This window comes from Patella vulgata, chromosome 1, assembly GCF_932274485.2.
Source record: "Patella vulgata chromosome 1, xgPatVulg1.2, whole genome shotgun sequence".
In the NCBI taxonomy this organism is placed as follows: domain Eukaryota; kingdom Metazoa; phylum Mollusca; class Gastropoda; family Patellidae; genus Patella; species Patella vulgata.
The window spans coordinates 19,685,530-19,701,162 of NC_065879.2; the positions used below are offsets into that span (position 1 = coordinate 19,685,530).

Below are 15,633 nucleotides of genomic sequence, written 5' to 3' on the forward strand. Positions count from 1 at the left end.
AAATAATAGTAACAAAATCGAACCATGTTAGTCCAGGAGGATATTTAAAAGGGCTCCATCCGTTCTATATTGGTTTGTTTCCATATCTCGGATATCTTTATGGAACTTTGTAAATTAAGCTGAAGAGGACTATTGATTTTCAGTTAAAGCCCCTGATCACATTGAAGAACATTATAGACGTCCTAGAGGTGTGAATTATCCGATTTACTTAAAATTTAAGTTCAGAATGAAACGAAGAATCCTCTTCACCAACCGGGCTAACAAAGATGGGTGCACTTAAAAGAATCCTCGACCGGTGGAAATCATCCTCAGTATCCCCAGTGGTCTCATTCCGTTCTACTCCACTGACGCCCTTGATTAATCCATGGGGGAGACACATATTCAACAAATTGTCTGCCCTTCATTCTACGAAGCAATCTAAAAACAGTTTACAAACCAATCTTAGCCTCATTGTTTATGTTCACAAAAAAATGGCAGCTTGTTTGTTCGAATATGAGGTTTTCAAGAAATTTAAAGTGACATGCACACAAAAACATGTCCTAAAACATCTTTTTCATGGGAAAGATGTTTTTATGACAGTCAAAACTGGCAGTAGCAAGTTATTATGCTATCAAGCTTATCCTGTTATTAGTCGATAAAAATCGCACAATCATCAAGGGAAGATAATTTGAATACGGTCTCCCCCATGGAAGTGATATCACTTCGGTGGAAGCGGACGTTAAATTAAGCTATTTCATACAGACACCCCATGGATGAACCCAGGCCTATGTGGAGTAGAACGGAAGGATACCACTGGGGATGCAGAGGACGGAAGAAACCCTGTTCGGGCAAAATTTCCCTTCTAGCACACTGTATTGTGTATGCCCATCTTCATTTGCCCAGTTGGTGCATAAGAGTAGCACGTTAAACATCATTTGATTTGCCAGTGCTGAGGGTTTAAAACATGAACACAATGTTTTTTGTTTTATTAAATTACAAAATAAATATTTACAATTAAAAATCTTCTATATTTTTATACAAATTGTCTCCATTAATTTAAGTCATTTACAAAAATATTTACAATACTATTCCATTGAAGCCTGGAATCAGATTACGTTGACAACTTGTGAGTAGGACTGGTTAATAATTCAGTTTGGTTTTTCCAGCATATGATCAATGTCGTTAATTAACTTGGATGTTTTTAATAAAGCTTGTCGTACAGAGTTAAAACCGTTAAATATCTCCATATCTTTGGCCTGACAAGCACGCTGTATGTCCATAGCACTATAATTATTACGCGATGCATAAGAGGAACTATACTGTGTAGTGTAACCACTGTCCCGACTACCATATAAGGATGCCTGATTACCCCTGAAGGCAGATTCGGGAATGTTATGATGATCTAGTGAAATGCTTGAATTAGAATTCTGGTTTAAGACTGTGTTATCAATTATATCTAGAATGGGTTAAAGAATCAAATAAATAAAAATGAATAAATGCAAAATCTCATCTTGTTCGAACAAGTACGAGCATTACTATATGAACTAGGAACCATCAAGTCATAGTAGCCATCTTGAAATTGTGACTTCACATCAGAAATCGATGTCAATTCATTTACCAATGAATAAGCCTGCCAAGTTTAATACTTGAATTGGCAGAGTGTGGCCACAAAGATAAATACCAAGAAGATTACCAAGTATATGGAACCAATACCTGGTTAAAAAATTAAACTAGTGTTTCAACACTACACTATAGTGACGTCCCAGTGTAATATATTGAACCCACACTATAGTGACGTCCCAGTGTAATATATTGAAACCACACTATAGTGACGTCCCAGTGTAATATATTGAACCCACACTATAGTGACATCCCAGTGTAATATATTGAAACCTCACTATAGTGACACCCTAATGTAGTATATTGAAACCACACCATAGTGACAACCCAGTGTAATATATTGAAACCACACTATAGTCACATCCCAGTGTAATATAGTGACACCGCAATGTAGTATTTTGAAACCACACTATAGTGACGTCCCAGTGTAATATTTTGAAACCACACTATAGTGACATCCCAGTGTAACATATTGAAACCACACTATAGTGACATCCCAGTGTAGTAGTATATTGAAACTACACTATAGTGACGTCCCAGTGTAGTATATTGAAACCACACTATAGTGACATCCCAGTGTAACATATTGAAACCACACTATAGTGACATCCCAGTGTAGTAGTATATTGAAACTACACTATAGTGACATCCCAGTGTAGTAGTATATTGAAACTACACTATAGGGACGTCCCAGTATAGTATACTGAAACCACAATGTAGTGATATATTTTCAATACATAATCTATTAGAAATAAACGAGACTGAAATTTTACAATTAAAATCAAAAAGGATACAATTAAAACAATTAATTTTCTTTAATTCTGCAGCTACACAACTGGAAAAAATAAATTCAAACACAAATGATAAATTGATGAATACAACTATGACAGTGATTGGTCAAAAGCTGTAAACACAACTTTTCTAAGCTTACTTGATTGGACACAAAAAGAAAATCCTGGTTTGCAAGGGCTCTAAAAGTTCTACCCGAATATATTTATGGATATTGCTAAAATATTACATTTCTTCTTAAAGAATATCTGGTTGTCTAAAATAGCTTAATCTATAAACTGTTTTAAGAGAGAGAGAGAGAGAGAGATGAGGTTTAACATCCACTCGACTTAGGGGTCTTGAGCAGTGGGAGGAAATCGGAGGACCCGGTGAAAACCAATGGGGTCGAACAGGCGACCCCTCGTCACGTACAACCGGGAAATCGAAACCACGCCAGTTGACTAAATGACAGACCTTATGATAAAACGTGCACATGCTAACCATTTGGCCATCCAACCCACCTCTGTTTGTAAGACAATTAATGACAGCAAAAAGAGTCAAAAAACAATAACCACAGATTTATGGATAACAATCACTGGTAACTTTTATAGAGTGAATATTCAACAAGCAGTCTCTCGTGCTTGTTGACAGAGACTGACTGTGAATGGTCCGAGGGCCCAGAAGGGTTGGGGCCACTTTTACTTCAAAACAAATAAAATTAATCATCGCATTCACTGTAAAATGAAATGGCTTAATTCTGAGGAAAAAAAATGATCTTTGAGTGGGGTACAGAAAAGCTGAATCAAGCTAATTTTGTTTTCTTGTCATGTCACATATTCTTGACCGCGATGGGGGGAACAAGGAAGCTAGTTGGTCCCAGGGCCGAAAGCAACATAGCCCACCCCTGCTTGATTACTAGAACAGAGAGAAAAATGGGGTTTGATATACACTCGACACAAACTAGGTTATTTTCGGAGTAACATCAACCCCTTCCTTGCTAACGCGAAGACACTACTTGCTGAAACATCATGCTATTAAAGATGCTGGTGAATTCTATCCATAAAGATGTCTTTTATATCATTTTTTAGCATAACAGGGGCCCAAAAAGCATCTCTTTGGGAGGAATGTGTAATAAAATAGTCTCTTACTACGGTTGTTTGTTAGATTCTTCCATGTCCTGATAAAAATGTCCACGATCTTTGGGTAAGGAGTTGACCCATTTAGCCCATTCTATGGCAGCTGTTACATATCTGACAAAATATACAATAAATTAATTTACAAGCGGTCGACATGCAAGATACGCCCAGATTTTGCAAGAAATGGGCAGAGAACAAGCTAAAACAAAAAAATCGATTTTTCATACAATCAGGGGCCATAATCCAGGAGAGAGAGAGAGAGAGAGAGAGAGAGAAATGGGGTTTAACGGCCACTTGCACAAACTAGGTCATTTTGGGACTAACATATGGTTTAATGTTATTTCAATAATTTGCATGCGCGTAGGGGTCTTTAGCAGTGGGAGGAAACCGAAGGACCCGGGGAAAACCCACGAGGTTGGATATAATCGAGGAAGTCACAGTCCTATATGTGTGAATATCGAAAGGAACCAAGCTCTTTGTGATAAAAATCGGATAAAAATTGTGACCTCTAGAGTGTCCACAAGCTACAAACGTGATTTTTCGGAGCAGAAAAGTATGTCATTTCAGGACTAACATATGGTTCAATTTCAAACCAATTTCACACATCATTTTAACCAAATCATGACCAAGCAGCCTTATTATTCAAATTATATACAAATTTGTGAAAATCCTCACTTGTGAGAGGCCACAGTGGAGCAGTTAGTATGGTGGTGGCTCACTAACAAGGAGGTCCCTTGTTCGATCTCAGTGTTGGCCATGGTAGTTTCTCATGATTTTCCAGCCTTGTGTCAGTGGCGTAGTTGCTCAGATGATATGAAAAACTGAGGCACACTCTTGTCCTAATTGGCGTGTATGTTACAGATAAACTGAAAATTGGGATTCAATAAAAAATAGGAAGAAACGCAGGTTTTAAGGCAAAATATCCCCCATAGCAGATGCCATTTAGTAACTGGATAGAGTAATAAACTTCTGGAAAACAGCTACTAGTATACTAGTATACTCTCAACATTATCACCTTACACAAATATACCGGTAGGCCTAGGTGTTTTCCAAAAGTATGTTATAGTTATGGATAGAGTAATTGGGTGATGCAATAAGGCTGAGAGAATACACTGTTTTCCATAAGTATGTGTTATAGTTTATTAATCAACTAACTTGTTGTATATTCCTGGTTTAGTTATATCCACCAGTATATATTGTCCATTAGGTAGAAGCAGACGACACGACTCACGACCCATCAAACGATCAAATCCTGTCACTCTCGGCATCACATTAGCCTGAAAATATAAATCATAAAATCCACTACACATTCACATGTCTTCTCTTTTCTCATTTCTAATCCTTAGACGAGTAAATATGAGAATAATTATGGTAGCGTTCTTATTTTAAAGCATTCAACGAATCCGTACGATAATGAGAGTAATCTGTCATCAGTCAAGTAGAACGTTTAAAGTCTGTGTGTCATCTTGATTTTTCAGAAAATATCAAATTTAAAATGTATACAAATTCATTATCTAGTATTTAATAAAGAAAACAAAATAAAAAGATCTATGGTAGATAATCTCGTTGCTTGGATTCAATTCTATTAAAACGAGGCTCATCAAAAGATTTGCAGTACAATTGAAATTGTGGTTTTAATCGTGGTGATCCTATCAAGTCTTATCATATATTCAGGTCAGTCGTAGCAATCATGATGATCGTATCGAAATGATCTGAATGTATCTGCACATAACAGATGGTGGACTCAATAGGGACAATCCCATCGTAACACATCGCACGACAGTAGCAACTTAGATTAACAAAGAATACAGGTGGCCACGAAAATGACAATTAGTGCCTATAATGAAATGGGTGTTTAATGTCCTACTTACAGCCTACTCCCATGGCACTTCAGTGAGCTAAGGCCTTATTCTTCAAGCCTCCTAGGGAGGGAACAACTGAATAAATGGAAGGAAAATAACAGCTCATCTTAAAGGAAAAATATTAATTAGACTGAAATGTGTCGTACCGTGGATGGTTTCTCACTGTGCTGTAAACATTCATCAAGTCTGTTAGAAAAATCACACACCATATCCAGAGCTGTTCTATCATCAAATACCACACGAATACGACCGTTAGTATATGCGGAAAACTTGCCACGTCCTGGAACACAACATTCTTCCAATATTTCACAAGATATTGGTTCCATAGGTTTACTCTCTTCATGCTGAAAATTTCAATTTTATTCTCAAATTAACTAAAAGATGACATGTAAGATTTATTAATCTATTCTCAGCTAAGTTATGACTGTTTGAAGATGCAGTGTATGCAGTGTAAATACACGGTTTACCTTCCAACAGATGGGGGTTGATTAGCGCGAATAGTTAGCATGTGCATGTTGTATCATAAGGTTTGGCTTTAAGACAACTGCCGTAGTTTCGATTTCCCTGTTGCACGTGACAAGGAGTAAAGTCGTCTGTCCAAACTTGTGGATTTTCTCCTGGTCCTCCGGTTTCCTCCCACTGCTAAAGACCCCTTCCGCCAAGCAAATTATTGAAATAAAATTGAATCATAGGTTAGTCCCGAATTGACCTAGTTTGTGTCGAGTGGACTTTAAATCCCATTTCACTCTCTCTCTCTTACCTTCCAACATGGCAGCTCTTCACGTCGAGTGTGTTTATCAGCTTCAAAAGCTTCGGATAAAAATCGGGATCCCCTTTTGACAAGTTTCTCCAGGGAGTATGGGGAGTTTGGTAGGGGTGGAGGAAGACTTTTTAAACTGTAGGATCTCTCTTCTAACTGGAATGGAAATAAAATAGGGTTAAACTTCCAACTTTTCTGCACCAGCCAAATGATATGAAATGAAATGGGGTTTAACGTTCTACTGTTCTGTTCCGACTGGCTAATGAAGACGGGCATATGCCATACAGTGTGCTATAAGGGAAATTTTGCCCGGGCAGCGGCACTATGGCCTATTCTTATATCAAATTCCAACTGCCGAGGGATTATAAGCCATGCTTAGAAGGAGATCTTGCTATGATTGTCGCGTTTCCATCTACTCTTAATCAAATTCAAGGTTTCTTTAACAAGGGATCTCAGTTTTGCATCCCATCCAAACAACTATACACCTTTCCTTGCCAGACCCTCAACCACTGTACCAGTGGAAACAACGCTGAAAAATCCTGTGGAACTTTCTTGGCCAACGCCAGATCAAATGTGGACCTAGGGGTTAGTGAGCCAACGCACAACTCATCGATTTTTTTCAAAATTTTCAAGGACGCACTGAACCCTAGGCTTTTTTTTCTTAATTCAGCCCCCTTCACTAATTGACCTTGTCCAAGATGAATCCAGCCCTGACATGGTGCGACATCAACTGTAATGTCCCCATGTTATAATTTATTTCCTGTTTTTAATAAGTTAGTAGACAAATCTACTTTCTTTCTAAATTTATCTCCTGATTTATTTCTGTGCTGGTCTACTGTCCATAGAACTAGAAAGTGAAGCAAGGGTCTTAGCTCTGGAAGTGATTACTGCAAATTGTTGAAATAAAATATTCATCTTCGTCTCACGTACCAAAGTAAAAAATATATAGATAAATTTCAAAATGATCCCACGCTAAATGTAGTCTGTAGAGTGTTCATAAGAAATTGTGGCCGGATGGAGGCGACGACAATATACAGCTACATTTCATGTGGGTGTATAAAAATAGTTTCAGAGCTAAAATAAGGCTACTGTAAACTAATGTAATAAAAGACAAGAGTTACCTTTCCTTGTTTAAAGAGAAGATGTTGATAATATTGACCAGAGATTCCATGAGAATAAATAACACTTCCATCACCTGGATACATCTCTATACTGGTGGTACTAGGTAAATATACCAATCTATAATAGTAATCAATATACCAATCTATAATAGTAATCAATATACCAATCTATAATAATCAATATACCAATCTATAATCAATATACCAATCTATAATCAACCAATCAACATAACAATCTAAGATAGTAATCAATATATACCAATCTATAATCTATACCAATATATAATCCACCAATCAACATAACAATCTATAATCAATATCCCAATCTATAATCAATTTTATTTCAATAATAATTTGCTGGTGGGAGGAAATTGGACCCCAAGAAAACCCATGAGATTGGACAGGCGAACATACTTCTTGTCACATACAAGCAGAGAATTGAAACCACTTCACTTGACTCAATGACAGACATTATGATCTAAACTGCACGATTAAGAAAGTTTAGCCGCCCAACTCCCTGTGAGTCTAGGGAATTGACAGTTTAGACGTTACCCAAAAATACCTCCATCATTAGACTAACCTGTAAATAACCCCATCAGCCATAACAACAGACAAACGACCAGACTGAAATTCCTCTCCATGCCCCGTCGACCAGCGATGTAAATGTTGAAAAGGACAGGTCAAAGGTTGTGGAAGGGGTAGACAACTCTTGACCACATCTTCTTTCTTTGGTTTTGTATTTGGAGATGGTATACTTTCCACTTCTTTTCTATTTTTTAGAACTGTAATGATTAAATATTATCAATGTACAATGAAATGTGTGATAGTATTTAAGGTCTATTGGAAATGAATTGAAATTTAATATCCTACTGTTCTACTCCTTTTGGGTTAATGAAGACGGGCATAGGCCATGCAGTGTGCTATGAGGAAAATTTTTCGTATCATCCGAACAACTACATGGATCTCTCATGGAAGCCCAATAAACCCAAATTATCTGGAATCGGCCCTGTAAACACTAGATGCATTGTATCTAGAGTAGTCTAGGGCAGAGGTGGACAAAATATGGCACAAGTTATACATGCGACCATTCCAAGTGACACATGCAACCATTCCAAGTGAAATATTATAAATATCTAATTTGACTCCAAATCAACCACTTGGTGAACTCTGTAAACATTTTTTTCTTAATCTATATTAATTAATCTTTTAAAGTCACATAGGAAGTCATTCACATATTTGTCACAAAAACCAAATAAATGTTATGCCTTTAGTACTTAGACCGCACCCAACCACTCCATCCAGTGCACAGCTGTCGTGCCCGCTCCCAACATCCCCATCACATGCACAGTTGTCACACCTTCACGAACTAGTAAATGGTCGGAAAGCTATTCACATATCTCAGACGGTTTAAGGCAGTCTAAGGAATATCAGGTTCAGACTGATTCTGGGTGTTCAGGGATGTACTGGTATTAATATATCACTTGTCTCTTATTTTCTTAAACATACATTATACAAGAGCTAAATCTGTCTATTGCACGTCTTTCTTTAGGCCTGAAATGTTATCTAAATTATTAATTAGACATTAATTAACCTATCCAGACCATAATCAACTCCAGATGGCATCGCTAGCCTGCGATCTTTAGTGGATTGTGAGCCGATTTACTGCATAACTTTCCTTCATGATTCAATGATTAAATGGATAAACGAGACTATGCTGTTTATCGTACTGACTTTAGTAATGATGATCAAGGCTAGGCGGAAATTTCAACAGCTTAGTTCTCGGTTCATAGTGGATCAATTTGAATGAAATTTTCAGCAAATTGCCTTTACATTATCTAGTTTTTAACTATTATAGTGAGAAATGCCAACTCGTTATCGAATCTCCCATAATGTATCTTTAAAGGAACTGGGGTAGTCAATATTGACATGTACCAAGAGCTAACAAATCCTGTTGGGCATTTTCAACAATTCAAGTGTTAGGCATTGAACACACTCAAATACATGACTTACCATCCGGGTTTTCCAAAACTTTTGTGGCTAATTTTAATGGATGACTCCATATCATTGGACACTGACTACAAGAATAATGTCTGGTAACCCACACGTAGGAATATCTCACGGAACTATCTTCTTCACAACTCTGATTGGACGAATTACTGTTATTGTTATCCGATGAGTTTGGATGATGACGAGGTTCATTATGGGTAGCTTTGGTTGCTTTTTTATGATCACCTGGCACTAGACTAATATCAACTGTATCAATTGTCCCATTTAGACCCTCTGATGATATTTTGCTTATACTAGATAATTCATGTACATTTGATCCGGGAGAATGCTCCTTATTAGGATGTTTAAACATGGCTGTCACTCCGTACGGAGTAACGATGGGCGTTTCGTTGATGGAAACAGTTTTATGTTTTGTTGGCGTGGAAACTCTCTGTGTATAAATAGGATCTATTTTAAATTCTGGAGAGCTGCCATTGTTGATGGTGAAATCTTGAAGAGGTGGAGTCGCCGCTCTGAGAAAATCAACTTTTGGACTATCAGAAAAATCTAATTCATTATTTTTAGAAAGATTATGAAAATCGGTTTTCGCTCGAACTACTGTTGGAGAAAAGGTAGTTTTAGCTTTCTTAATTTCTTCGCTGACTTTTGAAAGATAACACACAGTAAAATCTCGCCCATGTGGACTTAACACCAGACTTGCGAAATCGTCCGTAGCCATGACGCGAATACTTCCATCTGGTAACGTCTCCACTTGAGCTCTGTGTAGAGAAAGTGGCCATTTTACTTCTTTAATATTCGTGTACAATGCCTGGAACGAAGAAATTATACAGTGTTAGGTATATTAATAAAGAGAGAGAGAAATGGGGTTTAAGGCCCACTCAACACAAACTAGATCATTTTGGGACTAACATATGGTTCAATTTTATTTCAATACATGTAATTTGCTTGCACATAGGGGTCTTTAGCAGTGGGAGGAAACCAGAGGACTCAGAGAAAACTTACAAGGTTGGACAGGCGACTCTAGTCCCTGTCACATACAACCGGAGAACCTATATTAATAGAAATAACTTGGATTTAAAATCTAAACAGATCCACGGTGGCTCAGTGAGTAAGGACTATGGTATATTTTATCCAATAATTATCATGGCTGAGAAAGTGCTCAGGTTTTTCCAGCATGGCTTCCCCTTGTCAGAGATGCAGGGTCTGACAAGAACAGTGTCGAATGGTTTGGATGGGACAGAAAACTTAGGTCGTGTATACATGTAGTCATGTAAGTCGTAAAAAAAGCCCTTGGCAATTGGAATTTGAAATAAGAGTAGTGCTGCGGTGCAAGCAAAAGTTCCCTCATAGCATACAGCATATGGCCGTCTTCATTAGCCACAGATGGTGGAGAAAAGTAGAAGATTAAACCCCATTTCATTTAATAGTAATACACGCACTATTAGAAGGGAGAGGAGTCAACCTAGGCCTAGCCTGTTCATTAATCCATTTTCAAATGTAAGAATTTACTGTTTATTACAATAAATTAGAAGGGCAAGGAAACTGGGGAAAACCAACTCAACTTTACTCCTTATCAGATACATGTACAAGCTTGGGATTACTCAACTCTACTCCTCATCACATACAAGCATGAATGGGACCACTCCACTCTACGTAATCTACTCCTATCACATACAAGCTTAGGATCGTTCAACTCTACTCCTTATCACATACAAGCATGCCTGGGATCATTCAACTCTACTCCTTATCACATACAAGCTTAGGATCATTCAACTCTACTCCTTATCACATACAAGCTTAGGATCATTCAAATGATCTACTCTTATCACATACAAACTTGGGATCGCTCAACTCTACTCTTATCACATACAAGCTCAGGATTGAATCCATGACATGCACAGATAACAAACTACTTGCCCACCCAACCATCAAGGAATAAGAATGCATGGTGGTATTCTTACTGTTATTTCTGTTTTTGGTGTCAATTCTCGACATAAATATGGTCTTTCTGAGAATCTGTTTCTAAAATCAAGAGCTTGTAAAACTTTGTGTCTATGATTACTGGTTACAAATCGAACTCGCTGTTGAACTTTAGTTGTTCCTACAAAATATAATAAATATAAAAAGGATATTACATGTATAATAAGGCAAAACCATACGTAAGAGGGGCTGCATCTTTTTTAGCCCAGTCGGAGCAGATGTCAAATCTCATTTCATTTTATTTCATTTAAACCCGAAACCCCATTTCATTTCATTTCATTTAAACCTCATTTCATTTCATTTAAACCCTATTTCATTTCATTCAAACCCCATTTAATTTCATTTAAACCCCATTTCATTTCATTTAAACCCAATTTCATTTCATTTAAATCCCATTTCATTTCATTTACACCCCATTTCATTTCATTTCATTTAAACCTTATTTCATTTCATTCAAACCCCATTTCATTTCATTTCATTCAAACCCCATTTCATTTCATTTCATTTAAACCCAATTTCATTTCATTTCATTTAAACCCCATTTCATTTCATTCAATTTAAACCCCATTACATTTCATTTAAATCCCATTTCATTATTATAATAATAACCGCCTTCACATTAAGATGGCACAAATTTTTTAAGTATCAAAAGAAACTGACCATAAAGTGGATGTGTTCCAGCATCCGGATTATCAAAATGTGTAAGTGTAGAACCACAGGGTGAAATCTGTAGCCGTGTTTTATCATTGTAACGAACTTCTACACCATCATTAGAATATAAAACCATTAAAACTGGTACAGCGCTGGTGGCCATATCTAATCATCTTTACACCTATAATATATGAATGAACATTATTCTCATAAACTATAGTACACAGTTACGGAGAAAACATAAAAATATAATATCATATTACGTGCATGTGCGAACAATACAACAAAATTAACTAAATTATCAAGGAGGATTGACTTTCATATTAAGTTTTATATATTTACATAGATTTTCCAAAGTGATAATATTTGAATTATCAAACAACTGGTTAAATAAACTTTAGGATTAGAGAACTGCTGCCTGGGCAAATGCGCATCAGGGCTTTTTTTTTTTTGAGAGAAACATTTACTTTTATTAAAATAGCATTTTATATTGTGTTTATTAGGTATATTAATTTGCAAATAATGCCACTCAAAGAGAAAGAGAAAACATAGGATTTAACGTCCACTCAATACAAACTAGGTCAGTTCAAGATTAATATATGGTTCAATTTTATTTCAATAATACGCCTGTGTGTACGATCTTTAGCAGTGGGAGGATAGTAGAGGAGCCAGAGAAAACCCATGAGGTTGAACAGGGGACCCTACTCCTTGTCATGTACAAGTTGGGAATTAAAACCACGCCACTTGACTCAATGACAGACCTTATATGATGCAAGGTGCATGTGTTAACCATTCGACCATTTAATCCCCCACCATTCAAAGAAGAAATGATTTAATATCAAATGATTGAAATGGTGCTTAACTAACATACTACATTTCTGCACCGATTGGGCTAAAGAAGACGGTCATACACCATGAATAATCCAAAACGTTAGATGTTACGTTTTATATTTTGACGATGTCAACGTACATGTAACATCTAACATCCGAACACTCTTTCAGTGGATGGCGCCATTAGCAATTATTTTCAGTAATCCACACTGTTAACAGTATAAACCTATATATCCAGTCCATTTAGTTCACATAAAATCTTTTTTTACTCTCGATTTTACCAGATTTCCAAAAATTCATCACCGATAATCAACTGCAAACCATTAAAAAGGAAATGACCTCGTGGAACTCTGGCAAATTTAAAACAGGATTACACACGAAACAAAATTTATATATTTTTCATTTATTTTTAATATTAAGTCATTTACTTTGTTATTGTACTTATCTACATTGTCCCAAAACATTTATATTTGGTTCTATGGGCCAGACAGACATAAATATACATGTAGCGTTGAAAACACTGCAACATTATATAAAGTTATATTTTATTTCAGGTAAAATTTTTAAGACGTTACATCTAGGATCAACCTATCACAACATGGTTGTTGACTTTTCTTTTCATTGGTGAATGTGACTTTGAATAAAATATGTTTTACTGGACAGTCGTTGCTTGTCAGTGAGTTTTATTGTTGTTCAATGATGGCTCATGGAATAAACTAGGTAATGCATTTGGAATAAACCAACAGACGCCTTTCAACTTGTGAGTATTTGATGCACCAAAAATTCTGGAGAAACCCGCTCATAGCTTTTGACCATATGTTCGATGTTACCTAGTCAGAATATCAAAGAGTAACATCTAACTTAATGGATTAACAACATGAAGGGCAAATTCTGTCAGGACTGCTACCCTCAAATGTCATGGGTTCTTTTACATGTTTAGCAGTGTGTAAGCTTACACAGGACTCCCATATTTTTTGTCACATTTGAATGACTAAACAGTCCTTGCCCGGATCTCCTGGCTAGCATTAGCAAGTCAATCTCAATCACTCAGCCACTCTGACTACTGTAAATAGCATGTTATCCCTGTATAATAGTCCAGAGACATTTAAACCTTTCTGTCCATGAATAAATTAGAAATGTACATACATGTGTGTATGCAACTCATAATTTTGACATGTAGGCCTAGTACCTTGTAGTACCATGAACCTGTGTATTATAAGGTCCATGTTAGTTAGTAGCCTTCAGTAGTCTGTAGGTAGGTGCACACCTCAGTAGACTCGACAGAATAATCCAGGATAGTGGTAGCTCTCATTCACTGGCATGGACTGATCATGGGAGCAAGAAAACAATTTCTCCGGAACTAAATTCCAAATGTGATTAAGTTAGGACAAAGTTACACATCAAGTGAAAGTTTTTTTGGTTTCATTGTTTCTACAGACACTTGCCTTACTAAAGTTACTTGTCAGATTGTTAAAGGCAAAATCACAACATTTCAATGTGTAGATCTAGTTTGTGTTTTTGTTGAGCGCTTTGACACATTTCCAATTACAAACTGATGTGGGCAAGGATATTTATCATTACCTGTTCATTGTAAATAAATATAAAGATGTTATTCAGCATTTAACATCAGAACAGCAGACGAATAATGCGCCATCCACCATGTTGTTTTCTAATTGAACAAGTTTGAGCTTGATCAACCAATCGAAAGTAAATTACGGCAGGCCTACATGGTAGGTAACTCCATTTAACGTTAAGATTAAGGAAGTCTGCCAACGAAAAAGTAATTTAAAATCACTATGCAAGCAGTCAGTTTTAAATCAATGTTGTCATTATTGTTACGAAACATGCTTATATTCAATCCTAAAGAAGAAAAGCAGAAAGTCAACTTCTAGTTCTTGTTCTTCTGACAACCGTAGTTAGCCAAATTTATTCCATTAAATGGAGTTGTCTCCCTTATACCGACCGTCAAAATATTTTTTTTTTTTTTTAGCAAATTGAAATCAACTGGGTCTAATTATAACGTCTTACCTCTCTGTGGCGAGTCGGCTAATTAAGACGGGCATCTTGCAAATGGCAATTTCATGAACTGTCTTACAACAGCTTGTTCAACTCTTTTTTAGAATTCCAAAAGTAAACACGTAAAGATCTCATTTTATGTGACTCACCCGAAGCACAGGCACTTCCCCGCTATCAGGCTTACTGTATAGGCCTACTGTTATGGAATGGAATTTGTCTCATGGATATTTTCATGTTACTTTGTGTGAATATACAATAATTGTTATTTTTGTGGTTAAGTGTGCAATGCAGGGGGCAGTATCAGATCTAGGGGCCCCCACATTTTGGCTAAAGTATGGTCACAAAATCAAAAGTTGCTTTGGATGACTGAGAGATTCAAATTTACATTTGAAAATATGAAGATCAGTCGCTAAGCCTGCATTCGATGGATACCTTTTACACAAAAAAGAGCTCTGTGGGTAATTTTGACTTTGGCATAAACTCCGCTGGTAGACATCTATATAATTATAGTGCTGCCAGTTCGTCAATAAATATGAGATAATTCATACATTAGTGACTGTTGTTTTGATGATATTTGTAACTTGATAAAAGTTTGAAATTACCCCAGAATGCACCAAATCAAATCAAATGGGTTTTTACTTAATTCCTAATTAAATGTTCAGTCCAAAATATGCAAATGATGATCAGAGGTTTAAAAATTTATATTAAAGATGCACTATGTAAGATTTAAATAAAAAAAACTGACAGTTATTGCTATGATAGTTTAAAAATAGATAATAGAAAAGGAATACATTGGAAATTTCAGTCAAATTACTTTATTCTGAGCGATGTCATGACTGTTTGAAGAATAGCGTAATCTCGATTTTCATATCAATAGGCAGATTTAACTCTTACATAATGCA

General features: G+C 36.4%; 1 protein-coding gene across 1 annotated transcript; it reads right to left on the reverse strand.

The window, feature by feature from the left end:
• Positions 1-950: 950 nt before the first annotated feature.
• LOC126816095 (uncharacterized protein C5orf34 homolog) lies at positions 951-14,451 on the reverse strand. The gene is made up of 12 exons (XM_050542703.2): positions 14,297-14,451; positions 11,894-12,065; positions 11,215-11,354; positions 9,257-10,061; positions 7,827-8,028; positions 7,247-7,364; positions 6,126-6,281; positions 5,512-5,709; positions 4,659-4,780; positions 3,516-3,617; positions 2,394-2,434; positions 951-1,435 (listed from the first exon to the last, which is right to left on the reverse strand). The coding sequence occupies exons 2-12, from the start codon at positions 12,045-12,047 to the stop codon at positions 1,128-1,130; spliced, it is 2,346 nt and encodes a 781-aa protein (XP_050398660.2). The 5' UTR covers positions 12,048-12,065; positions 14,297-14,451; the 3' UTR covers positions 951-1,127.
• Between the last annotated feature and the right edge of the window lie 1,182 nt (positions 14,452-15,633).